The 27,482-nt window shown below is 45.0% G+C and overlaps 2 protein-coding genes and 1 pseudogene across 5 annotated transcripts in view; all 3 read left to right on the forward strand.

Annotated features, from left to right (window-relative positions):
* Nucleotides 1-8,923, forward strand: part of DHFR (dihydrofolate reductase) — a 64,895-nt gene extending 55,972 nt beyond the window's left edge. Inside the window, exons 6-7 of one of the 2 annotated variants that reach the window (XM_077866711.1) lie at nt 1,069-1,130; nt 8,532-8,923. In XM_077866711.1, coding sequence (XP_077722837.1) covers nt 1,069-1,096 — 28 coding nt within the window. In that variant the 3' untranslated portion in view covers nt 1,097-1,130; nt 8,532-8,923. Of the gene's footprint in view, nt 1-1,068; nt 1,131-8,531 lie in introns of those variants that run through there. The other variant, XR_013362169.1, reaches the window with a different exon arrangement.
* On the forward strand, nt 1,077-27,459 carry ANKRD34B (ankyrin repeat domain 34B). 3 transcript variants are annotated; one of them, XM_077866593.1, is made up of 2 exons: nt 1,077-1,130; nt 24,218-27,459. In XM_077866593.1, the coding sequence occupies exon 2, from the start codon at nt 24,240-24,242 to the stop codon at nt 25,782-25,784; it is 1,545 nt and encodes a 514-aa protein (XP_077722719.1). In that variant the 5' UTR covers nt 1,077-1,130; nt 24,218-24,239; the 3' UTR covers nt 25,785-27,459. The 3 variants fall into 3 exon arrangements, with proteins under 3 accessions (XP_077722719.1, XP_077722712.1, XP_077722702.1); XM_077866586.1 differs by lacking the exon at nt 1,077-1,130 and adding an exon at nt 15,158-15,265; XM_077866576.1 differs by lacking the exon at nt 1,077-1,130 and adding an exon at nt 18,375-19,926.
* Nucleotides 8,961-12,860, forward strand: LOC144294708 (ATP synthase peripheral stalk subunit d, mitochondrial pseudogene; annotated as a pseudogene).
* Nucleotides 27,460-27,482: the final 23 nt, after the last annotated feature.

The following is a 27,482-nucleotide window of genomic DNA, read 5'->3' on the forward strand; positions in this document are numbered from 1 at the left end:
TGACTTTTAAAGTAAAAAATATCTGGTATGTAGTCCTGGTCTAACGTTCTTCACAGAGATGATGTTCATTTCCCTAAGATGCTCCATTGTCCTGGTTTTTTAGATCAGCTAGGATGTCTGAATTACCTGGAATTTATGTGACAGATGTCAGAAGAGACAGGAGAGCGAAGTCCCCTCAGCCTCACTCCAAAGCAAATCTGTTAACCCTCAGAAACAATTTTTCCATCCTGCAGACAAAAGTGGCAAGAGGCTCCCACCAGATTGCTGCCATCAGGTTGGACCCTTCCATGGCCAACATGGAAGCGAGAGGAAAAGAGAACATGTTAAGGAGTTCAAGAATGGAGGCAGTCTTCTAGAATAAAGAGTAATTTCAGGGATCCCTAGGTGGCTCAGCGGTTTGGCACCTGCCTTCGGCTCAGGGCCTGATCCTCGAGTTCTGGGATCGAGAGCCGCCTTGGGCTCCCTGCATGGAGCCTGCTTCTCCCTCTGCCTGTGTCTGTGTGTCTCTCTCTCATGAATAAATGAATAAAATCTTAAAAAAAAAAAAAACCAGTAATTTCAGATATGAACTCGTCTGAAAAACTGCAGTGACATCAGCACGAAAGAGGCCTTCAGTTTTTGTGATGTTTAAGATATTTGGGGGCCGACCAAAGAAAACTTCCCTAAAGAAAAATAAGCAGCCAACAACCCAGAGTCCTCAATCCTGGAACGCAAAGCTCCTCCGTGCACTGGGCCACATAGTGGTTCTGACTCCCAGTCCCACAGGAGAAGTGGGTCCTGCCAACTGGTTAAGGAAGCGTCTACTCTGCTACAAAGAGTGTGGCCATCTGGCTGGCTTGGTTGGTACAGTGTGCAACCCTTGATCTCAGGGTTGTGAGTCTGAGCCCCATGTTGGGTGTAGAGATTACAGAAAAATAAAATCTTTAAAAAAAAAAAAGGAATGTATTCATTATGATACAGGTTTGGACACATATAACAGAGACTCAAATAACAGCTTAAATAAGATAGAAGCTTGTCTCTCTCTATGTAAAAGACTTTTCACTAAAATGACATCTACTTGTCCTTCAGGTCTCACTGGGAATGTCACCTCCTCTGAGAAGCCTTCCCGGATGCTACCTATACAAGCTAAGGTATTCTTGCCTCTGTCCTCTGAGTACCCTCTAACTTCCCTATCAAAACAATGATCATACTTTGTTTTATGGATTGTTTCATTTTCCCCACATTAGAATTAGCGACACGAGGGTAGGGACTGTGTTTATCTTGCTCATCACCTTATCTCCCGAGAGCCGCCCCGCACCTGCACAGCACAAGTACTTATTTGATGTACTGAATATACCTCTACTGAATGTTCTTCAGGGCGGCAGGAATTGAATACTTTTGGCTCATCATACATAGTAATTCCAAAATAGAAAATAGTATTTTTTTAAAGATTTTTATGTATTTAGTCGAGAGGCAAAGTGTATACACACGCATGGCCGGGGAAGGGAGAGGGACAAACAGACTCCACGCTGAGCATGGAGCCCAACACAGGCCTTGCCACAAAGCTCAATCCCACGACCCTGAGATCATGACCTGAGCCCAAAACAAGAGTCAGACGCTTAACTCACTAAGCCAACAGGTGCTCCAGTAGATAGTATTTTAAAAACAGGGAAATAGGGGATCCTGGGGTGGGTCAGTGGTTTGGCGCCTGCCTTCGGCCCAGGATGTGATCCTGGGGATCTGGGATTGAGTCCCATATCGGGCTCCCTATAGGGAGCCTACTTCTCCCTCTGCCTGTGTCTCTGCCTCTCTCTGTGTCTCTCATGAATAAATAAATAAAATCTTTTTTAAAAAATAAATTAAATAAATAAAAATGGGGAAATAATAGCCATTTGTGCTCCTAGCACAACTGTGGGCTTGGAAGAGAGCAAAAACAAAGTATTTCCACTTGAAAGACCTCAGCCTATAGCGCAGGGGCCGGCAGTGACTGTTGCAGGTTTGGGGGCCCAGGGTCACCCTTACAAGGCGGGCACCAAGATGTAAACGAAGGGTGTGGCTGGGTTCCCATAAAACTTGATTGATGAATACTGAAGGTTAAATTTCATACTATTTTCAAATATCACGACATATTATTTTCCTTTTTTTTTTTTTTTAAAAGATTTATTTATTTATGATAGACACAGAGAGAGAGAGGCTGAGACACAGGCAGAGGGAGAAGCAGGCTCCATGCCGGGAGCCTGACGTGGGACTTGATCCCAGGTCCCCAGGGTCAGACCCTGGGCCAAAGGCAGGCGCTAAAGCACTGAGCCACCCAGGGACCCCCTATTCTTTTCCTTTTGATTGTTTCCAACCATTAAAAAATGGGAAAGCATTCTTCTTCCATGAGCCTTGCAAAAAAAGAAAAAAGAAAAAAAGCAGCAGCTAGGCTTGGCGCATGGGCTGGAGGGGGGCCGGGCGTGTCAAAAGGCACAGGTCTGACGGAGAAGAACCTGGTCTTGGTTCACTTCTTTGGCCCCTCGGTGCAAGTTCATGTTCACCAGCACCTGTTAAGCCACGCTGGGCCCAGGCTGCAGAGCCGCAAAGGTGGGGAAGGCCAGCTCTGTGCCCCAAGGCCCCTGGGCCACGGAGCCAAGCTCACAAGCTGTGGGCACGGGGTCTGGTTGAGAGGCGCGGGTGACTTCATGGAAGGTAGCATCTGAGGGTGAGGATGGGCCATGTGCCCCCAGGATGCGCCGCGCTCCGCGTGGTTTGGCTCTGGGTGAGCCCTGAAGGGAGTGCGAGGCAGTAAGGGACGGGGGTCTGTGCCAGCCATGTGGGGGGCCCTTAGGGACCAGCATAAAGCTTGGTCTGGTGGGCAACTGAGACCCAAAGTAACTGGGACGCTCAGGTGGCTCAGCGGTTGGGTGTCTGCCTTTGGCCCAGGTGTGACCCCAGGTCCTGAGATCGAATCCCACGTCGGGCTCCCTGCAGGGAGCCTGCTTCTCCCTCTGCCTGTGTCTCTGCCTCTCTCTGTGTGTCTCTCATGAATAAATAAATAAAACCTTAAAAAAAAAACTGAGATAATTAAACTGGTACCAACAATGTATTAGTTTTTTGATGTTCTAACTTTCAAACTATTAAAAAAAGTGGTTTCCGAAGCTATTTTATTTCTTTTTCTGTTACTAATTTACCAAATATTTTGACTGACAAACTCTCCTAGGAAAAATACATGGAGTTCAAGGGCACCTGGGAGGGGAAAAATGCCATCAGTGTTGTCCCAGGAGCCAGAGCTTATAAAAGGAGCCATTGTATGGCAAAAGAAAACATCAAGCAAAGATAAAATAATAATTTCAAATATTCATCAGATTTTGAGAAAACTGAACTATCAATCACATAATGCCCTCTCTAGCTCTACAAATAAGAAATAAGAAACTCGGGATCCCTGGGTGGCGCAGCAGTTTGGCGCCTGCCTTTGGCCCAGGGCGCGATCCTGGAGACCCGGGATTGAATCCCACATCGGGCTCCTGGTGAATGGAGCCTGCTTCTCCCTCTGCCTGTGTCTCTGCCTCTCTTTCTCTCTGTGTGACTATCATAAATAAATAAATAAATAAATAAATAAATAAATAAATAAATGAATGAATGAATGAATGAATGAAATAAGAAACTCCTGGGCAGCCTGGGTGGCTCAGCGGTTGAGCACCTGCCTTCAGCCCAGGGCCTGGTCCTGGAGATCCGGGATCGAGTCCCACATTGGGATCCCTGCATGGAGCCTGCTTCTCCCTCTGCCTGTGTCTCTGCCTCTCTCTCTCTCTCTCTGTGTCTCATGAATAAATAAATAAAATCTTTTTTAAGAAAAGAAACTTCTGTTTTGTCCCTAAGGAGAAAATAACTCAATATTATTATACTGTCCCTTTCCTTTTGTCTCTGAAATGGCAGTTTTGTTGGAAATCACCAACAGGAAAATAATCAATTATTCTCTCATAGCAACATAAAATATAGGAGGCAGGAAAAATGAATTCAAGTTATGGAGATTTGAAAACTGAATTCTCAGATGCCTGGGCAGCTGAGTCGGTTAAGCATCTGCCTTTGGCTTAGGTCATGTTCTCAGGGACTTGGGATCGAGATCCACATGGGACTCCCTGCTCGGTGGGGAGTCAACTTCTCCCTTTGCCCTTCCCGCTGCTTGTGATCTCTCTCTCTCTCAAATAAATATTCTTAAAAAAAAAAAAGAAAAGAAAAGAAACCTAAATTCTCCTTCAATTGGTATAAAATGTCACCATGCTTATCCAACCAAGAATTCAAGACAAGTCTCATGAAGTGCCTCCTATTAAAAGATACCATCTTGGCACATAGGAGGCTCAGGAAATGGATGCGACATCAATCTGCATGCAGGAATCTTCTCCTTCACGCTGATGCACAGTCTAATTGGGGGAGGAGGAGTCCAACTGCTGGCATGCAGATGAGTGGTCTTGGGCAGAGACAGGCAGGGCACTGCATCTCTGTCTTCCATTCAGGATTCACCTGGCTGCTCCTTGCTGTCAGCTTTATCCATCACCTTTTTCCTCTCCCTGGGCAGAGGATTTGTAGGTAAGGGAATCAAGTGCTGAATGAGTACCAATCACTGACAAACTACCACGGTGCCAAGATCAACATTTCTAGTTAATTAAATCATTTCTATTTTAAGGGTTTTTTTTAGTTGATGTAGAGTTGACATTTTTTAAGTTTGTTGTTTTTTTTTTTTTAAGATTTCACTTATTTATTCATGAGAGACACAGAGAGGTAGAGACACAGGCAGAGGGAGAAGCAGGCTCCGTGCAAGGAGCCTGATGTGGGACTCGATCCCAGTCTCCAGGATCACACCCTGGGCTGAAGGTGGTGCTAAACCGCTGAGCCACCCAGGCTGCCCTAGTTTAAGTTTTTGAGAAAGTATTACAGGTAGATGGCTCAAATTTCAACAATTCTAGATATGGAGTAAAAAACAAAATGAGACTCCCTCCTATCATTATCCCTCAACCTCTCAGTTTCCCTCTCTGTAGGTAGCCTATGTTATTATAATTCCCCAGGTATTTCTTTTTATAAAATGTTTTAAGATTTTTATTTATTTATTCATGAGACACAGAGAGAGAGAGGCAGAGACACAGGCAGAGGGAGAAGCAGGCTCCATGCAGGGAGCCCGATGTGGGACTTGATCCTGGAACCCCAGGATCACGCCCTGGACCGAAGGCAAACGCTCAACCACTGAGCCACCCAGGTGTCCCTCCCCAGATATTTCAAATGATGCTCATAATTGTATTAGTTGAGGTAAAAGGCTGGAACAAATAAGTCCCAAATGCAGTGGCTCAAAAATAGAGATTTCCTTCTTTCTCATATGATAGTCCAGGGTGGGTGTTCCACGGGTGGCTCCGATTATGCAGCCATTCGGGAACACAGGCTCCCTGGCAACTCTGCCATCTTCACAAAGAGCTCCACACTTCCACTGGATGGGGGAAGGAGCAGAGGGCCATAGCCACGGGTCTTCCCTTCCACACACCGTACTTCCATTCACTCTCTATTGGCAAAAGCTTAGCCATGTGGCCACACTAGCTGCAAGGGAAGCTAGGAAAGGCCGCTATACCCCAGCTACCGCTCTGCTCCGACTCTTGTGGCTGTGCCTTGTGGCTTTAGGGAGTGTAACCCCTTGCCACTCTCTCCAGATCACCTTACAGTGCTTTCCCAGGCTGCTGTCAAGCACCTCTGCCAAGGGAGGGCAGCAGCCCTTCCCTCAATCCCTGAAGCATAGCTAGTATCCGGTTGTAATGTTCAACAGACTGTTACTGCAGAAGAGAATTACCACGCAGAATAGTTAGCTAGTAATGGTAGGGCCTCCTAACTGCCCACCCAGTGAACACTCTGGGTTCATACTCATGTATGTATGTATGTATGTATGTATGTATGTATTTATTTATTTATTTATTTATTTATTATTATTTTTTTTACCAAAGTATTTATTTATTTTTTTTAAATTTTTTATTTATTTATGATAGTCACAGAGAGAGAAAGAGAGAGAGAGAGGCAGAGACACAGGCAGAGGGAGAAGCAGGCTCCATGCACCGGGAGCCCGACGTGGGATTCGATCCTGGGTCTCCAGGATCGCGCCCTGGGCCAAAGGCAGGCGCCAAACCGCTGCGCCACCCAGGGATCCCTACCAAAGTATTTAATGAAGATTTTTACAGTGTTATGTTACAGATGGGAAAACTTGGAAACTGAGAGGTTAGGTAATTGTTCAGGGTTGCAGGTAGAAACTTATGTTAGTCTGCCTTTTTAACCAACAGAACCTTGATTTTATTGTAATTTCAGTGAATTCTGTAAAAAGAAAAAAAAAAATTCTTCCCTGACAAGCAGAGGTAGCCATCTGACCTACTTTGGGGTCAGGCACCAAGGAAAACTATTGTTTTACTGAAAAAAACAAAAGCCAGGAGGGATACTGATGGTATACAACTCTTGCCCTTTGACTCTTAACCCTCCTTAAGCTTTGGAATCTGGACAAGATGCCTGGAAGTCTAGCAGCCATTCTGTGACCATGAGTTGGAAAATGAGGATGTCTGATGAGGAAAAGAGGAAAGTAACCAGCCCCAAAGTCCACAGGTCAATTATTCCTTTTTAAAGGGTACTCTAACTGGCCTCTCCATTAGGCCCTGTGTCTTCTCAGAGTCCAACACTCATTTTCTCTAAATTCAGGCTCCAACACCAACTCTACCCTCATCAAGGTCAATCTTATCATCATGCACAGCAGTTCCACACGGCCTTGAAATTCTGAATTCCAGAAGAGAGTCTGGATCTACCCACTTAGGCTGTAAGAAAGCAGTCCGAAAACTGAGTAGCCCTGTAGCCCTGAGAGGCAACTGTTTCACTGCTGCCTCTGAGTTGCATTTGCTCAGCCATTTAAAAAGTCCAAGGAAGGGACGCCTGGGCGGCTCAGTGGTTGAGTGTCTGCCTTTGGCCCAGGGCATAATCCTGGAGTTCTGGGATTGAGTCCCACGCCGGGCTCCCTGCAGGGAGCCTGCTTCTCCCTCTGCCTGTGTCTCTGTCTCTCTCTGTGTCTCTCATGAATAAATAAATGAACTCTTTAAAAAAAAATAAAAAGTCCAAGGAAATAATCATAGGCATCTCCTTAATTTTATTTTTTAAAAGATTTTATTTATTTATTCACGAGAAACAGAGAGAGAGAGAGAGAGGCAGAGACACAGGCCAAGGGAGAAGCAGGCTCCATGCAGGGAGCCTGATGTGGGACTCGATTCCAGGTCTCCAGGATCAGGCCCTGGGCTGAAGGTGGTGCTAAACTGCTGAGCCACCTGGGCTGCCCAAGCATCTCCTCAATTTTAGAAAATTTCAGCCTATTCATTATATCACAGCCGCCAGTGTGCAGAGGGACCAAAAAGATGGGCCTCTCAAGTCTGAAGGATTCAGTTTTCTATCCCAAAGAGCCATTTAAATATCCACTTGCTAGGGATGCCTGGGTAGCTCAGCGGTTTAGCGCCTGCCTTTAGCCCAGGGTGTGATCCTGGAGACCCGGGATAGAGTCCCACGTCGGGGTCCCTGCATGGAGCCTGCTTCTCCCTCTGCCTGTGTCTCTGCCTCTCTCTGTGTGTCTCTCGTGAATAAATAAATAAAGTCTTAAAAAAATATCCATCTGCTAGGACATAGAGCATATACAGAAGCCTAGCTCCTACGCCCAGGGAAAAGATGGCCTGCTCTAAGGATTGTGGCCTAAGGACCAAGGGTTGAACACAAAACAGATTTTATTGGTCTCTGATAACTTTCAAAGACTGTTATGAAACTCTTCTTTAAGGCAACTTTGCTCCTTTCAGGGGGCGCACAGTGTGTGGGACTTCTGCGGACAGCCAGGAGTTTTGAGGCTGGGTACATCCAAATCTAAGGCTTACAGATTTTAAGCATGAGCCCTTAAATTAAGATGCTAGCCCTCACAATCTAACACATCGAAGTTTTTTTTTTCCTTCCCAGAACAGAAAGCAATCTTCTCCCAAAGATGAATCAGAAAAATGCTGGCAGCTTGGAAATAGCAAGCAGCCTATCCCCACACTAAGCAGAGTTTATTTATTAATTTTTAAATGTTTTATTTATTTATTTCAGAGAGAGAAAGCAGGAGCAGAGGGTGGGGCAGAGGGGGACACAGGCTCCCACCCTAGCAGGGAGCCCAAGGTGGAGCTCCATCCCAGAACCCTGGGATCATGACCTGAGCTGAAGGCAAACTTAACCAACTGAGCCACCCAGGTGCCCAGCTGTTAAGGTTTAGAAAATGTTGGAGAAAGTCTCAGCCAGGTGGCATCCCATTATGCTAGGACAGTATGGATAAAAAGGGAGACATGAAGAAATGAATGGAAAGAAACCAGGGGAAAGAAAATGATGAATATAGGAAGTAAAACATGCTCTCTTTTGCTCAGTGTGATAAGCAGCTTAGTGTTAGTGTTCCTATAGCCTTTCCCGTCCTATAGAAAACCATCCCTAAAAGATAATATTCACTGCATTTGGATCATTTCCTTTTTTTTTTTTTTTAATTTGGATCTTTTCTTAAGAGAAAAAGGCCTTGAAAAATGTATTTGCATCTCAAGAGTTGAAACTAAATATTTTCCTGAGTGGATGAGAAGATCAGGGCCACTGGCAGCAGAGGCAAGGTGGAGAGACCTTCCAGCAGGACGCTGAGGACCAGAAGCAGAGCCCAGGTGGTCCCAGGAGCTGGGGAGGCAGGAGCTCCAGAACCTGAGACCCCCTCACCCCAGCTCTTCCAATCCCCCCCCAACACACACACACCCAGTACGGTTGCTAGTTGTCCCTTGTCTGCCTCAACTGCTCTGGGACACAGCACTTGAGACTTTCAAAACCTGTCCCTGAAACTTCTGAACTGTTCACTTTAAAATTGTTTATTTTGAAAAAAAATAAAATAAAATTGTTTATTTTGTTGTATGAATTTTACCTCAAAACTTTTTTTTTTCTTTAAAGAAAGATATTAGATGGAGTTTGTGAAAGATAGGCAGAAAAAGCATCAAGAAGAGTGGCCTGGCTGCTGTGGACTGTGGGCCGCCGGGGTTGGTGAAGGATCTCAAGATGGCTGGGCGAAAACTTGCTCTAAAAACCATTGACTGGGTAGCTTTGGGGAAATCATACCCCGAAACCAGAAGGCCATTGCCAACTCCCTGAAATCCTGGAGTGAGATGCTTACCTCCAGGTTGGCTACTCTTCCTGAGAAACCACCTGCTATTGACTGGGCTTACTACAAGGCCAATGTGGCAAAGGCTGGCTTGGTAGATGACTTTGAGAAGAAGTTTAATGCCCTGAAGTTTCCTGTGCCAGAGGATAAATACACTGTGTAGGTGGATGCTGAGGAAAAAGAAGATGTGAAAAGCTGTGCTGAGTTTTTGTCTCTCTCAAAGGCCAGGATTGAAGAATATGAAAAAGAGCTGGAGGAGATGAAGAACATAATTCCATTTGATCAGATGACCATTGAGGACCTGAATGAAGTCTTCCCAGAAACCAAATTAGACAAGAAGAAGTATCCCTATTGGCCTCACAAGCCAATTGAAAATTTATAAACTTGAGGAGAAAGCCCTGGTCCTCATATTATAAACGTTGGACATTAAAAATAATGATATGGTAAAAAAAAAAAAAAAGAAAGAAGAAGAAGAAGAAGAAGAAGAAGAAGAAGAAGAAGAAGAAGAGGAGGAAGAAGAAGAAGAAGAAGAGGAGTGCCTGCTTCAACACTGCTCCCTACCCCCCCACCGTACCCCCACCGCCTGCACTTCTCCGGCACAGGTCACTCCCCCCCAAACCCAGCTGGCTCCCTCAGTTCTACAGCCTCACTACACCACCAGTTCCCATGACAGCCGTGTGACTCTTCCAGTGTCTCCAGTAGTTACCTCTGTCGTTTCTGGTCAATCACGTTTCTGGTCAGTCACGCGTAGACAGCATCTTTTCACCGCCACCCTCTACCTTATATGATGAGGTTATCAGAGTCCCCACTCTCCTTTCACTCGCTTCCTGTCTCCCAACTCCCCGCTCTGCGGTCTATCCTGGTATCTTTACTGAGAGATACAAGGTATCTTCACTGAGACTGATAAAAGGTTAGTCTCTTCTGCAATTTTAATTACATCTTCTGTCCTTTGTCTTCAAAGTCAAAAATCAAATGCTTACATCATTCTGACTATATGTTGTTCACTGTGCTCTTTAATAACCACTTTCCAACAAAATTTCCCAGAACTGAAATACATGAGTTTCCAGTTGTGAAGGGCTTACTAAGTGCCTAAAATATTACATAAAACCGAACCCAGACTTAGGGCGCCTGGGTGGCTCAGTCGGTTAAGCCTCCGACTCTTGGTTTCCGTTCGGGTCATGATCTCAGGGTTGAGCCCAGAGTCAGGTGCTAGCTTATGAGGGAGTCTGCTTGAGATTCTCTCCTTCTCCTTCTCCCTCTGCCCGGCCCCGTCTCGTGCATATGCCCTCTCTCAAATGAATAAATCAATAAGCCCAGACCAAAGCAAATAATAGTGAAATTTTGGAGCACTGTAGAAAAAGAATAAATCCTACATGTTTCCAAGAGGGGCTGGGAGTGTCCCAAAGAAAAGATCAGGAATCAGAACGGCTTCAGATTTTCTCGCAATGACTCTGGGAACTAGAGGATAAGAGGAATGCCTTCAGATTTCTGAAGGACAATTATTTTCATCTTAGAATTTTATACTTAGCTAAATAATCAAATGGTGTTAGGACAGAGTAAATACATTTTCAGATATGCAAGGACTTCGAATTTACTTTCCACATACCCTTTCTAGGAAGTTACTGGAGAAGTGTTACCAGCAAATAGAGGAAGTGACTTAAGAAAGAAGACACAGGACCTATGAAATGGGGTCCATTCAGGAGAATCACAGAACAAGGTCCCGGGGTGATGGTAGAGCAGTGTTCCCAGGAAGCAGTTGACCCAAATTTGAAAAGGGTGAGGTAAAAGGAGATTCCAGAGATCCGACTCTGTCCTCGGGAACTTGGAACAACTTAAGTAAGTAGTCAAGGCAGAGAAACCTAAGGGGGGTGAGGTAGAAGGGAAGACGAAAAGCCAGGGAGGCAGAAGCTATTCAAGACAGGGGAGCAGTTATTAATGATGATTACGGCCATGAGAATGATAACCAAGGGATTGTTAATTAGAAATGACAGACCAATCACACACCTCCCCTCTGTCTTGAAATCTGAATTAAACAGATAGTAAAGAATTGTAGCATAAACCACAATTTTGAAGAGAAATGGAGGGGTTTCATCAACAGACCAAAGTGTTTAGCTTATTTCCAGAAGGCAGAAAGTTGATGGAGGGATTTCTGATCAAGATGCTTATCAAACACACGCATCTACCATCACTTGTTCCTAAAACCCCACCAAAACCTATATTTGATGGCATAGGACCAGGTAATCCCACCATATCTCCTACAAAGTAGGACAATTTGGTTTGCACATGTAGGGCCAGCTCCACCTCCCAGCTCCCGGGACTTCAGGCGTCAGCGGATCCCACTCTCATGCCAGAGAGATGGGACAGCGCCAAGGGCAGCAAGAAGAGCCATGAGGCTCGCTCTGTTCTGGGCCTGTTCCTGAGGCTCCTTGAACACATCAGAAAGCTGTTTGGAGCCCTGGTGATCTCACTGATAAAATGAGGATAATGACATCTGTCCTAGCTCCTTCCAGGGTGTGGTTGCTGGACCAAAATGAGGCCAGAAGTAAGTGGAAACTCTGTGTCCTCATCCATAGGTCTAGAGTGGTAAAGCCACGCATCGTCCCCTAATATCCAAGTTACAGCGGAGGCTGGGCCTGCCTGCCTAGAGCGCTCAGCTCGTCATCCCAGTACAGCTTCACCTTCCCACCTACTGTGGGAGGTCAGTCCCCACAACTCCAGCAGCCACCCTGAAAAAGGTCAGTCTCCAGAGCCTGTAGGATGGACAGCAACACGGATGGGGTTGGGCCCTGTCCGCTGACCACAGGACCTGACCCACAGGGCATATGTGAGCTGGTCACCATTGTTTTCTTGCTGTTACGAACCCTCACAAAGGAGGATCTCGCTTCCCTAACATTTCACGTGGCAGGGTGCCCAGCCCTGGACTGACCCGACTCTCATTCTCTTTATGAAAACCCGTGGGGCACTTGGGTGGCTCAGTCGGTTAAGAGTCTGCCTTCAGCTCAGGAAACGATCTTGGAGTCCTGGGATCAAGCCCTGCATCGGGCTTCCTGCTCAGCCAGAGGTCAGCTTCTCCCTCACCCTCTACTCCTCCCTACCCCCGTCACCCGCTCTCCCTCTCTCTCTCAAAGAAAATAAAAATCTTAAAAAAAATGAAAGCCCTTGGTCCCAGACCTGTTGGTGGTTCCATGATAGTGGTGGCCAGAGGTCATTTTCCAGCAACAGGCTCCCTCTCCTGCCTACCAATCCTGGCACAGCCCCTAGGGCAACAGAGCCAATCCTCTAGGTGAATTCAATTTCTCATCCTTTTCTCTTTTCTTTTTCTCTTTCCATTTTTTTTCTTGTTGTTGCTGTTCAATCCTGCCTTTCTCTCTGTCCATCTAACATAGGTTTCAATCCCCTGCGAATGGGTGTAGTAGATTGGATAATGGCCCCACCAAAGAGGTTCACAGCCTTGTCTCTGGAATCTATGAACAGGTCACCTCACTTCGAAAAAGGAACTTTGCAGATGGGATTAAATTAAGGATCTTCAGCTGGGATATCATTCTGCATTATCTGAGTGGGCCCAGTATAATCACAGAGGTCCATAGGAGTGAGGCAGGAGGGCCAAAGGGAGAGAAGGAAGCAGAGGGAGAAAAAGACATGTGACAACAGCAGCCGAGTTGAGAGAGAGAAATTGAGATTGGAAGTCAGAGGAAGGGGCCACAAGCCAAAAAATGTAGTCAGCCTCTATAAACTGGTAAAGGCAACCCGAATTAGGACATCTGACCTTCAAAACTCTAAAAGAAGAAATCTTTGTGGCTTGAAGTCACCAAGTTTGTGGTAATTTGTTACAAGCAGCAAAAGGAAACAAATAGAATGAAAATTAGATCATCTACTTTGAAAAACTATTTTGCAATTATCTGCAGAAGCTGAATATAAATGCATGTACGTATGCTTCCTAGGTATGTACCCAACAAAAATGTGGGTATATGTTCACCAAAGCCAGTCACTATGATGTTCCTAGCAGCATTATTTATAATGTTTCCAACCTGAGAATTACCCAAATGTCTCTCGGTAGTAAATTGAATAAATTTAGGTAAACTCACACAGCAGAATATTATACAGCTAAAAAAAAAAGAAACAAACTATGACCGTAGTTTGCATCCCTTCAACATAATGTCAAGTGAAAGGAATCAGACAACAGAGTAAATTCTGTATGATTTGATTGCTATTAAGTGCAAATATAAGCAAAAATCTTTGTAAAAAAAAAAAAAAAAAAGCAAAAATCTTTGCTGGGTGAAGCCAGTACCTTGCCTGCCTCCAAAGGGAGAATACAAGGGCCTCTTCTGGGGAGCTGGGAATGGTCCATCTCTTGATCTTAAAGATGCTTCATTTTGCAAAATATCATTGTACTTGTGAGATGTGCACCTTTTAATATGTACTATACATTAATAAAATTTTTTTTTAATTTTTTTTCAACGTAGGAAAGGAGACCTGTGCCTTCATCCAAATTTGCCTCCTTGGGACTGTCCAATCTCCCTTCACAAGTGGGTGGGGGTAGAGGGTGACCCAGATCCAAGCTTCCAACTAGAGCCCAACTCTCGGTTAAGAGGTCCCGTGAACTTGCTTTACATTATTTCTACTAAAGGGCCCATTTCAGCGGCTTATTTTCCTAAATAAAAGAAGCCTGCCTGGGGATGCCGGGGTGGCTCAGCGCCTGCCTCAGCGCCGCCCTCGGCCCAGGGCGTGACCCTGGAGACCGGGAATCGAGTCCCGCGTCGGGCTCCCGGCCTGGAGCCTGCTTCTCCCTCTGCCTGTGTCTCTGCCTCTCTCTGTGTCTCTCATGAGTAAATAGATAAAATTAGAAAAAATAAAAAGAAGGCTGCCTGCTCAGAGCTAAGTTTACTCCCCCCCGCTGAGGACTCCAAAGTAATTTTGATTGACGTTAACTGATCAACAACAGACGTGGCCCTGGTCCTTCCTGCACCAGCCGGTCCCGGCTAAAGGCAGCGTGGGAACCGCTGCAGCGCCGCTGAGCACACCAAGCGCACGTTGTGTTAAGTCTTGCGCAAGTGTTATGTCAATATTGTAATAGCAGCGTGGTAAAGTCATAAACTCCTAAAAACAAAACCGGGAACGGCTGCGGAACCAGCGCCCGCACCTGCAGCGGGCGGGGCGCGGGCAGCGGGAGGGGGCGCGTGGGGGACGGACACACGGACACGCCGCCCGCGGGGGACCCTGCGGGCTCGGGGGGCGCCGGGGGCGCCGGGGGCTCCGGGCGGGGCCGCACCTGCCGGACCCGCCGCGCTCGCGCCACGAGCCTCGGACGGGCCCCGCGCCCACTGCAGCGCGGCCGGGCTCAGGGCGGGCGGCGCCCCCGCAGCTGCACCTGCGGGAACTCGGGGTCGCGGCGCGGCCGGGGCGGGGGGAGCCTCGCCCCGGAGCCTCCGCTCGCGCCCGCCGCGTCCCCGCCCGCTCTCCGCTCGCCTTCTGCGGCGGCTCCGGCCTGCGCCCGCCGGGGGCATCGGGCAGGCGGCAGCGGCGCGCGCGAGGCCGCGGGAGCGAGCGGCTCGGCAGGTGCCTGGGGCGCGGGGGACGGGGGGGAGACCATCCGGGCTGCGGTGGGGGCGCGATCCGGGCTGCGCGGGTGGGGGGGCGCGATCCGGGCTGCGCGGGTGGGGGGGCGCGATCCGGGTTGCGCGAGTGGGGAGGCGCGATTGGGCTGCGGGGGGGGGCGTGATCCGGGCTCCGCGGGTGCCCCCCCTCCCCCGAGCAGGCAGCCGGGTTCCCGCGCCCCGGGGCGCGCACAGCCCTGGCGCCGGGAGCCGCGGCCCCTCGCGGAGGCTCGGGGTCCGAGGCGCGCCTGCCCCTGCACCCGGCGCCCGGCGCTGCCCTCGGGGCGCAGCCCCCCGGGCCGGTGAGCGCCGCGCGTCGGCCAAGCCCGGGGAGCGCGCCCCCGCCCCGGCCCGCCCCGGCCCGCCGGCGCCCGGCTCACCTTCCCGCGCCCTTGCCCGGCAGCGCCCAGGGCTCGGTCCGGGGGCGCCGAGGAACGCAGCCGCGCCGGGAGGCGGCGCCCGGGGACGCGGCCGGGATCGCAGCGGCGCGGAGGTCCGACACCCGCAGGTACGGGGCGGGGGCTGCGCGGGGGCGCGGGGACCGGGCGGGAGGGCTCGGCCCCGCCTCGGGGGCCACGGCGACCTGGCCAGCGCCTCCTTCCTGCCCTCGCGCGGCTGCGAGACACCGAACGAGCCGCGGCCGAGGAGCGCGCTTTCCGCTTTCCCGGCAAGTCCTCAGTTTCCCGGGACAGTCCCGGATGCCCGGTGCGTCCGCGCTCTGCCCCTCGGCGGCAGGACGCCCCTGCTCGGCCCCTGACAGGCGGGCGCGCCTCGCTGGCCCCGTCCTGGCCGCCCTCGCCCCGGACTGCTGCGGCCTGCCCAGGCCCCGGCCAGCGCCCCTAACCCCTCTCCGGGCCACGGAGGCCACGGCGTCGCCGCTGCCCTTGCCCCGAGGCCGAGGCCGGGGAGCATCACACACCTGGGAGTGACGCTGCAGACAGGAGCCGGAGACAGGTGGGGTGACCGCACAGGAAGTGGGAGAGAATGAGGAAGGGCACAGTTGGGCACATATTTTCTCCAAGTCTGCATAGGAAGCATCCCCTATTGAATATGTGGGAGCGGAGGCTGAACTCTTATTTATTTTTAAAAAGATTTTATTTATTTATTCATGAGAGACCCAGGCAGAGGGAGAAGCAGGCTCCATGCAGGGAGCCCGATGCAGGACTCAATCCCCGGACCCCCTGGGGTCACGCCCTGAACCAAAGGCAGATGCTTCTCAGAGGTGGAACCTCTGAGCCACCCAGATGCCCCTGAAATCTTATTTTTAATAAGTTCTCCGTGTGATTATTCCTACAGACAGTGGAAAACCCATTGATGTGGGCACGTTGGCCTCCCATTGTCAGACCCCATCAGCCCAGAATCCGTATTTAGTGATGCATGTTGAGAAACTGACATGTCTTTACTTCCCAAATAGCAAGTATGTTAGGATCTTCTCAAATTCTCAGTCATCTGTGGCTGTTACCCCCACTTTAGGATGAGGAAACTGAATCCCAGAGGATCAGCTTCCCCAGGGCTGGTAATTTGGGAAGAGACGGAGCCCCTGTCTCTGACACACAGGGCCAATCTGATTTGCAGCTGAAGTAAGAATCTCAAAGGAAAATAACGTTTCTCTCTGAATGCAAGGAAAACAAGGTGCTTGAAGAGAAAGAGCCACAAGGAAGGCCAAGCCTGTCATCTCCAAGATGGCTTTTAAAATACCTCAGCCCATGTAGCACTACCGTGGCTGATGCCACTCAAATCAGGTACTCAAATCACAATCCTACTCTGTGGGAAGCTGGTATCCAAGAAGCATGGAAAAATTAAGAGAAAGGACACAGGAAGATCTAATTAAGTCCTGGTGAGCAGGCAAGTAAGAGGAGTGACTGGGAGTTCTCCACCCTTTCTTCCTCGGCCGCCACATCTGTCCTGCATGGACCGGGTGGGGTAGGGGAGGGCTGGACTGGGTGATGCTGCAGCCCTTTCAACCCCAGCATCCTTGCAGGGCAAGCCTTGGCCTGTACACACGGGACTGCGGTGCGTGGGATCCACTCCAGACACTTTTACTCATAATCACTGAAATGTAATTAACCAAACACTATAGAGATTTTGTTTTGTTTTGTTTTTTAGATTTTATTTATTCATGAGAGAGAAAAAGAGGGGCAGAGACACAGGCAGAGGGAGAAGCAGGCTCCATGCAGGGAGCTCGATGCAGGACTCGATCCCAGACTCCAGGATCATGCTCTGGGCCGGAGGCAGCGCTGAACTGCTGAGCCACCCAGGCGGCCCTATAGGGATAGCTTAACAAGGAATTAAAAAAAAAAAAAACAAAAAACCTAGACTCCCAATGGGATGGAACAAAGTATTGGTATTTATGTAACTGAACAGCTTTGATTTCCTTCAGTAGGAGCTGACAGCTGGCTGACAAAAACAAAAAAAGAAAAACAAAACAAAAAAAAAACAAAAACAAAAAACCTCATCCAGGGAGTGAAAATCCGTTAAGCATGAAATTTTGAGTAACATTTTCAGGTAACTTTCTATTTCCATTTAGAGTAGGTGTCTAGCTAGAGGGGCGAATGTAGTTACTTGAATTGCTTCATTTATCAACAGAGATTTTTAATAGGGCTCATAATTCTGAGAGCCAGTGCTGTTTTGCTGCTTTTGCCTGGCTTCTGGCCTCCCACTACCAGGGCAGAGATCTGGAATTCCACATTCAGCCTGTAAACTCTCACTTTATCCCCTATTTTCAGCCTTTCTGATCAATCTGTTTAAAGAATAAATCTTGCTTTCTGGCCTAGGATAGTGGTCATCTACTTGGGGTGGGGAAAAGTGCCTGGGGGTCCAGGTGCCTTGTCCACAGGCTTTGAGCCATCCTCATTTTCAGCCCTGTGCCTCATTACCACTCTCTGTGTCATCAGGGCCTCCTAGTACCAACCTTCCTGGGGGTGAACTGGTTCCCTTGTCAAGGGGCCACCTGCTGGGGACTTTGTGGTGCAGCCTTTGCTGCGGGAAGGCAGTTTACCACGCCACCATCTCTACTGTTTCCAGAGCTTGTCTGAAGTTGCTCCTCTGATAATACATCTCTCCTCCAAGTTTTTGTTCTTCAGAATATATGTTTTTTAAAGATTTTTAAATAACTAAATTAATTTCAGTGAGATCTTAGATGGGAGTAGAGAGAGGCACTAAAAGAGCATAGTAAATATGCCGTGATGAATCATAGTAATGTTAAAGACATTCTGATTTCAAAATAAAAAGCAGTTTGTCCAGCTCCTTAATAATTCATCTTATAATATGCTGAGATTATTGTATTTGGAAATTATAAGAAAAACACATTTAAGGCTATTTTTTCTATATTCACTTAATAGATTCCATTTATATTTATAAAGCATGGTTTATAGATCTTTTAAAAAAACTACATTTTAAATATTTTATCTGTTATTTAAATAGACTGAATTAGAAACATGATCAAAATAAGACTAAATTCTGAGATAAAATTTTTAAAGAGAATACAATGAGGGCAGCCGGGGTGGCTCAGCAGTTTGGCACCTGCCTTCAGCCCAGGGCGTGATCCTGGAGTCCTGGGATCGAGTCCCACGTCGGGCTCCCTGCATGGAGCCTGCTTCTCCCTCTGCTTGTGTCTCTGCCTCTCTCTCTCTCTCTCATGAATACATAAATAAAATCTTTTAAAAAATTACAACAAGTAGTAAGGAACAATAGGAAAGTCTTTTTCTAGATGTCTGATTTCATTGCCTCGCCCTACCCCCTCCCACCTTGAATGAAGGTCAGATCCTTGTCATGCTACAGAGGAAGAACTCAAGACTGAGAGCTAAGTGCTTTCACTATGGTATACAGCTAGTAAGTAGGGGAATCAGGATGGAAATGTGGGTCTGTCTGACTAGAACTTTCTCCAGTTGAACTAACTTACCTATTTGAAAGATGAAAACCACATGTGGGGATTACTTACATGCTATATTGTAACAAAGGGCCTGACTGAATGTTCATACATTATGGGCAGTGGGTGCTTGGTGAGGATATTTCACAGGAAGAGACAAGAACCAAGAACATTTCTGAACTAGGACAATTGCAGGCTAGAGAAATGATCTTCATCGCAGGTAGAGAAATTGAACTTGATTTTCACCATTGTTGATGTGAAAATGGAGGACTATGATAAAAGAACTGAGAGTTAAAGACATAAAGACAAGGAGATTGTTCCAATAAGGTTCTGAATGTGAGACACGAGGAAACCAAATCGGTATACATGTGGATGATAAAGTATCTGACAGCTTTTTTCTCTGTGAACTTTAATTTTAAACAGTTTTAGAACTGTTCTATTAAATGTGAACAGTTTAAAAACTGAGCAATGCAAGGGGCTTTAGAAGTCTGTGAAATGAACAAAGAGTAAGGCTTTGTTGTGGCTGGTGTCTTCTAGAGAGCTCTAGAGGAGATATGCCTACATCCACGAGACAGAGAGTCACTAGTTGCCGACGGCTGGTGGTGCCATTGCCCAGCATCTGCAGAGAGCCCTGGAGGCCACAGCACCCTCCCTTTCCGTAGGACCACAGTGGGGCCACTGCCCCTCTCAAGCAGTCACACTGGCAGTACATTGCCAGCTCCCCTTCTTTTCCTAGAACCTTTTGATGCTAACCTTGGTGAGAGAAAGTTATGACAGAAAGTGTCCAGGTTTAGTGTTGTGGAGAAAGTCTTTACATGAGGGTAGGTGAAAAGATTTGAATTTCTTTCCAAAAGATTCTTATAAGACTTAAAAAATACAACAAGAAGATGGCAGGGGTGGGGCGGGGGCGGTGTGCCTGGGTGGCTCAGTCAGTTAGGCAGACGTCTGCCTTCGGCTCAGGTCATGATCCCCGGGGCTTTGGATCCTGCTCCCTGAGATCTGCTATCGGGCAACTTGTCCTCATTTGAATATGTTTCTCAAATGCCACTTTTGGCCAAAGGTGGTTTTACATGATTGATACTGCATCTCTTCTCCAACTGTGGTTACTAAATGGTTTCTCTATTTGATTATGTTCCAGCTAATTTCTCTACATCTCTTTGCTTTATTAAGCACATTAGTATATGAAAAATGCTAGAAGATTTCTTCTGCAAGCTCTTTTCAGATGCTTTGCATTCAGAATAGACTTCTGTTGGGACCCAAGCTGTCAACCAATCCTAAATTCCTAAGGCCTCAAATTGCAGGTATGCCTGGCTTTGGAATAGCTTTTATAGAAAGTTGCACCAGGGAACAAAAAATGCAGCATTCACTCTCATTGTATTTATGTATGTATCTACTGTATCTACTGATCTTTGCTTGACATCATGAGTGATGCTAAAAGAGAATGAGTAAGTATATTCTTCTGAATACTGCGTTTCAGGAGCTTGCTAGTTGGAACTCCTTGGAAGTCTACGCATCAATACTATTGATAATACCACAAAACTGAATGATGTAAAAAGTTACAAACTAACGTGGCTCTTTTAAATTTTAATTATGGAAAAAAAATAAAAAATAAAAAAAAAAAATAAATAAATTTTAATTATGGTACATATCTTAACCTAAATGCTATGCTCTTTTCTATATTCTATTTTACCAAAAAATTAGGTGAGTGCTATCCTACAGAAGAGTATGTGAAATATGTTCTTTTAAATAATAATAATAATAAAATGGACAAGTGTATACACACCATCCAGATTAGATAAAGAATATTACCGGGATGCCTGTCTGGCTCAGCGGTTGAGCATCTGCCTTCGGCTCAGGGCGTGATCCTGGGGTCCTGGGATTGGGTCCCACATCGGGCTCACTGCATGGAGCCTGCTTCTCCCTCTGCCTGTGTCTCTCATGAATAAATAAATAAAATCTTAAAAAAAAAAAAGAAAAAAGAATATTACCTGAACCTTAAAATAAAAGCCACTGTGTGTTGCTGAACTACCCCCACCAAAAAATAACTTTCTCTTGACTTCTGTGTTAATTATTCCTTTTTTTTTTTTTTTTTAAGTTTCCCACTTGTATATGATCCTAAAGTAAACTAATTGTTTATTTTTGGAAAACTGGGTAGCAAGTACAAAATTAATTGAATAAGTAAAGGTCTGCATTGCCAATATATGACTAAAGCTCTCAGGAGAAGGTGAGTTTAACAATCTCTGGACCTGAATTTGGCCCAGCATTTTTAAGAGACCCTTCTGAGTGAGGAAGTCCTGGGAAACATGGGGCTCAGCATGACCAGCTTCTGGCAGTGTCACAGCATAGCCCAGGTTCTGGCTATGCAGGGGGAATGAAGGTCCAGTCTTTCTCCTCCAAAGCTCACAGAGACTAATCCCCAGGCCTCGCAGCAGGTCAAAACAGAACGATGGAGCCCAGATACAATAAGTGGCACTGGCTGCCCCAGAAAGCAGAGCGTAGAGAAGGGAGCAGAGACGTGGTCAGGACCAGGCAAGGAGAGAGAAGACCCGGGGGCAGGCTGACCTGGCTCTCAGTTGACAAGACGGTAAAATGACAGTTTGACCTCTGAGATGATGTTCTGTTCACATCCATTTTCCTGGCCCTTTACCATCTTCCTGGGCGTATTTTGTATTTCTCCTCTAAGATGATCAAAAGCCTCTGTTATCTTATTTCCTCTTTCTGGGATCCCGGGTAGCTCAGTGGTTCAGCACCTACCTTTGGCCCAGGGTGTGATCCTGGGGTCCCGGGATCGAGCCTGTAATACATAAAATCTTTAAAAAAATAAAAATTAAAAAAAAAAAAGAATTCCTCTTTCTTGTTCTACCATTCATCTTGGTAGATTATATCCTTTAGTAAATTCTTAAGAGTATTTCAGGGATCCCTGGGTGGCTCAGCGGTTTAGCGCCTGCCTTTGGCCCAGGGAGTGATCCTGGAGTCCCGGGAACAAATCCTGCATCGGGCTCCCTGCATGAAGCCTGCTTCTCCCTCTGCCTGTATCTCTGCCTCTCTCTCTCTCTCATGAACAAATAAATAAAATCTTAAAAAAAAAAAGAGAGAGTATTTCAGGTTCTTGACTGATGGTTTGGCTAGATGTAGAATTCTAAGCTGGGAGTCATTTCTCCTTCAGATTTTTAAAAAATATATTTTATTTATTTATTCATGAGAGACAGAGAGAGAGAGAAGCAGAGACACAGGCAGATGGAGAAGCAGGCTCCACGCAGGGAGCCCGACATGGGACTCGATCCCAGGACCGTGGGATCACACCCTGAGCTGAAGGCAGATGCTCAACTGCTGAGCCACCCGGGCGTCCCATGAATGTGTATCTCTTACGAAATTCTGGGGGTGCCGCCTGGCTGGCTCATCAGTGGACACTGTGATTCTTGATCTCGGGGTTGTGAGTTGGAGCCCCCCATGTTGGGTGTAGAGATTACTTAAAAATAAAATCTTAAAAAAAAAAGAAAGAAAAGAAAACCTTTAGTTTCAAGGGATTGTTCAGGAAGAGGCAACATTGCAGGTGTGTCTTCTGTCATATTTACCCTAACCAAACCATCTGCTACATCCTTTTCTAAAGTTAGGTTACATCGGCATAAAGAGAGCCCGATTCATGATAAATAACTGCTATTTCAGGTATTTAGGTAGGTTTTGCACCGGGAACGCCTACCAAAGTCTTGGGTGGTCTTGAAGACCCACTCACAGGGCTGGCCCCGGGAGGCCCTCAGCCCTGGCACCACCACCGCCTGTATGCTCATAACCACTGCTCGAGTGGCATCTCTTTCCAACAACTGAGCAAGCTCTTCAGGGCTGGGGCACGTGCCTTGGTAGCCCAGTGCCTGGGACGTAGTAAGAGCTTATAGCTGTTTAATACTCAGATTCTATGTTTTGTGTGCATGTCTTTCTTTCTCCCCCCTTCATTTTCTGTTCCTTTTATCTCCTGACCATTAAAAGGTTGTTATATTTATTATCTTTTTTTTTAAGGTTTTATTTATTTATTCATGACAGAGAGAGAGAGAGAGGCAGAGACACAGGCAGAGGGAGAAGCAGTCTCCATGCAGGGAGCCCGACATGGGATTCTATCCCAGGTCTCCAGGATCACACCTCAGGTCGAAGGTGGTGCCAAATTGCTGGGCCACAGGAGCTACCCTATATTTATTATCTACTAAAAAATTCATGTCCCATATTGTTAATTTAAAAGTAGTGCAGCCCGGGGGGCTCAGCAGTTTAGCGCTGCCTGCAGCCCAGGGTGTGATCCTGGAGACCCGGGATCGAGTCTCACGTCGTACTCCCTGCATGGAGCCTGCTTCTCCCTCTGCCTGTCTCTCTCTCTCTTTTTCTCTCTCTCTCCCTCTCTGTGTCTCTCATGAATAAATAAATCTTTAAAAGAAAGTAAATAAGAAGAATAAATAATACTTCTTGATTTCTAAAACCTACCTCATTAAATAGAATAGGTTTAAATATTATATAAACTCCATTTGATTTTTCTCCCCAGCTCTAAGGACTATTCAAAGACAAACATTTCCTCAGCTCTAGATAAAGACATAATTCTTTTCTTTCTTTTTTTTTTTTTTTTATAAGCTGTACACCCAAAGTGGGGATAGAGGGACATGAGATCTCAAACTCATGTGCCCAGGATCAAAAGTCGTGTACTCTACTGACTGAGGCAGCCAAGCACACCTAGAGACATAATTCTTATCAACTAATGGAATTATCTTTTGAAGGAATTTGAATCTAAATTATTTAAATAAATTAAATATAAATAATTTTTAGTTTTAATAATAAAAAATAAAATGTCTACAAAGGGTACATGTCCTTATTTACATTTTTAGGCTCAAAAACTCCTTTTTCAGAGCAAATGTACTGCTGTTAAAATTTAACCCGACAGTATGTGGCTATCCCTATCCATAATCTAGTGTGTGATTTAAATACTGAAATCAAGGAAAATGCATAATTACAGGCTCACCATTCCCCTCTCAGTATGAGTTCCACACACTGTGTCAGGTATTTTAATGCCTTGTAGTTCAAGTGATTTTTTATCCTATAAAAGAAACATAGAAATGTTCTTCAAATTGAAAATCTAGATAATAGTTGTATTATTTAACTCAAGAGCTCATTTAAGTAATTTAACAGAAGTTTTTTAGATTAATCTGCCATAAATATGCTATACTTTTAATTGATTCAGTTGCAATTACACAGATTTTTAGAATTTTTGCTTAAATCTACATTTTAGTGTCATTTTAAAAGTATTTTTCACAAGTAGAAAGTGGATTGTTGTTTAATTAATGTGGAATTTAGGGTAGCACTAGGCTGGTATTGTATCATAAATATTCAATTTAGACTTTGAAAGTAAATTTTAGTCTGTGATTCCCTAAAGGCTCTTGCTATTCTAGAATTTCTTTTACTTTGCAATTCACTATTTTGTTCTAAATTTATTAATGATATAATCTCATTTATGTTCTGTGACTCTATCCATACATATTTCAGAAATTATGAATGATAACATGAATACAAATTGGGATTCTCGCTAATCTTTTGTTCTTCATATTCTTTGATAACTAGGTGTTGATTCTGACTTTTGAAGATGGATGAAGGTCTAGAAATTTCAAGTGAGGGAAATTCCCTGATCAAAGCAGTCCATCAGAGCCGGCTTCGCCTCACAAGACTCTTGCTAGAAGGTGGTGCCTACATTAACGAGAGCAATGACCGTGGGGAAACACCTTTAATGATCGCTTGTAAGACCAAACATGTTGATCACCAGAGTGTCAGTAAAGCCAAAATGGTTAAATACCTGTTAGAAAACAATGCTGACCCCAACATACAGGACAAATCTGGGAAAACTGCTTTGATGCACGCTTGCCTAGAAAAAGCTGGTCCTGAAGTTGTTTCCTTGCTCTTAAAGAGTGGGGCTGATCTCAGCTTGCAAGACCATTCTAGTTCTTCGGCCCTTGTTTATGCTATAAATTCAGAGGATAGAGAAACCCTGAAAGTTCTGCTTAGTGCTTGCAAGGCAAAAGGAAAAGAAGTCATTATCATAACGACAGCGAAATCACCATGTGGTCGCCACACTACCAAACAGTACTTAAATATGCCTCCTGTAGATACAGATGGGTGTCACTCCTCAGCCTCCTGTGCCACTCCTTCAGAAATAGACATAAAAACAGCTTCATTGCCATTTTCACATTCTTCTGAAACTGAAAAGACACTTTTTGGCCTTAAAGGTTTGGAGCCCTCAGGAAAAAGTGATGATACACAGGACCCAGGCTCCCCTATGAGGAAGCCTGCTATGGCCTCTAATGGGGCCAAACTACCCCAAGCTCCAACCTGGATCAAGAGTCCCCCCTTACTAATGCACCAAAACAGAGTGGCCTCTTTGCAAGAGGAGCTCCAGGATATTACTCCAGAGGAAGAATTATCCTACAAAACCAATGGGCTGGCGCTCTCCAAGCGATTCATCACTAGGCACCAAAGTATTGATATTAAAGACACTGCATATTTGCTGAGAGCCTTTGATCAGGCCAGCTCAAGAAAGATGTCATACGATGAAATAAATCATCAGTTACTTTTTTCAGAAGGAAATCAGCAATGCCTTGAAATCCCTGCTGACCCAGATCCAGACTCGAACCAGACAATGTTTGTTTCCACCTTAAGAAGTATAGTTCAGAAAAGAAACTCAGGAGCAAATCACTACAGCTCTGATTCCCAGCTCACGGCTGGCCTTACCCCTACGACTTTAGAAGATGGCAAAGCGCTTCTAGGAAAGAAGAAGATCCTCTCGCCATCTCCTTCCTTGTTGTCAGGGCCCAAAGAATTGCTGGAGAGTATCTCACCAGGTCCCTTGAGCAGGAGAAATCACGCACTGTTAGAAAGGCGTGGGTCAGGAGCTTTCCCTTTAGATCACAATTCTACGCCACCCAGGCCAGGATTTCTACCACCCTTACATGTGAACCCTCACCCCCCCATCTCTGATACCAGTGTCAATAACAAGATTTCCAGCCTCCTTTCTTGTGGTCAGAAAGTGCTTATGCCAACAGTTCCTATGTTCCCTAAAGAATTCAAAAGTAAAAAAATGTTGTTAAGGAGACAATCATTGCAAACAGAACAAATTAAGCAATTAGTAAATTTTTAGTAAAATTAGTAAAGCTGGCTAGAAAGCACATTTTGTTCAAATGTCTAAATCAGAGAAATACAGGACCAGAGAGGAAATCTCAAATGTTCGTCCCTTTAAATCTTGTAATTGGTTAACCTATAGTTGTTAGAGGTATCAAAATATATTGTGTATCATACTAGGCACTATGCACACACAAATAATGTATAGTTTCTACTAAGGAAATTCTCTCAAAAGTAAAGCTATATTTCTCAAAACCTCTAAAATTTAACAACCTTCACGTGGTCCAAGTTTTTAATTTAAACAAAAATCAGCGAAAAAACCCAGAAGGTCACATATGTTGGAAATGACTTTAAACTTTTTTTCAGGTTTTCCAGATATTTTATTAGGAAACACTGCATTCAAGTCAATAAATGTTTTTAACATAACAATAAATAAGATTATAATTTTCCATGATGCCAAAAGCATTAAAAAAAAAAAACCCACAAAACAGTTTAATGATTATTAAGACTAAGGTATAAGCAAAGGATGAACTAATTCTTAAAAATGTTGACTGCAGGTAGGTGAAGTCTAATTAAAATTTGAAAACACCAACCATTATAGTACACCAGGCAGCTAATATTCATGTTGTCAGCTTAATCAACATCAAATAACAGATCAGAGTTTTACAAGCTAGTAATAATCTATGCTAAGTGTTGGTGTGCTGGTTTTTGCTTGGTTTTATTTTAATTTTAATGTTATCTCATAGAATTCTTTCTCCATACCTTTTAATTTCTGTTATTTTTTGAAGCCTATCCATAGGTTCCCAAAAACAAGATAAAGCAGAAACTTAAAAGCATTCCTCTTTACTTATATCAGAGTATGCTTGCCTTCTACAGACAACCAAAACAAAACAAAAACCGTGGCGATTTATCACAAATAGAAACTATGTGCTTGCTACGTTTTAGAAAAGAAAAATTGATTATTAGATTCTCTTAGGTTAGCTAAAATTAAGAAAGCCAATAGAAAATTACAAAATACACTAAATATTCGGTCAAGATTAAAGAGTATCTTTTAACTTCTAACATATAATTATTAGACATTTACATAATAAGGATAATTTTCTTAGGGTGATATTCCAATCATCTAGTATTTAGGACCTGTGAATAACTTCTAACAAAATAAATGAAGACCACACTACCATCATGAAATATTACAAAATGACTATATTATCCATATGATTTCAAAACGTGGTGTTTATATAAAGAATCCTTATTTCAATTAAGCAGTTTTACAACAAAGAATAAAGTCAAATCATACAAAACCTGAGTGTATTTATTTGATGACTGTCATATACAGCTTTATTTCTTTGCCTTATTAGTAGAAGAGATCCTAACAATTGGCATGATGCTTTTCTTGGTAATTTGATATAAACAAGTTATAATGTACATGGTAATTATTTAATTTTTTGTGGCCTTTATTTGAAAAAAATAATTGGAGGTTTTCCATTTAATGTTGAAGAACATTAATGTAAATTACATTAGAAATATTTTCTTGATTCAGAAATTAGAATTGTACCTGATGTAGCTAAACCTTTTGCACAAGTTTTAGTAGGGAGAAAAATGCTTGGCTCTAAGTTGTAAGGATACAGTTTGGAAGGCTATGTAAATAGATTAGTTCATAAACAAAATGTTATCAATAAAAGTTTTAAATGTTATTTTGATTTTCATTGATTTTCAT

The sequence above is a fragment of the Canis aureus genome, chromosome 2 (genome assembly GCF_053574225.1).
Source record: "Canis aureus isolate CA01 chromosome 2, VMU_Caureus_v.1.0, whole genome shotgun sequence".
Classification (NCBI taxonomy): domain Eukaryota; kingdom Metazoa; phylum Chordata; class Mammalia; order Carnivora; family Canidae; genus Canis; species Canis aureus.

Excerpts from the sequence above, each read along its gene's own strand:
- ANKRD34B (XM_077866593.1), top strand. The coding sequence starts at position 24,240 with ATGGATGAAGGTCTAGAAATTTCAAGTGAGGGAAATTCCCTGATCAAA.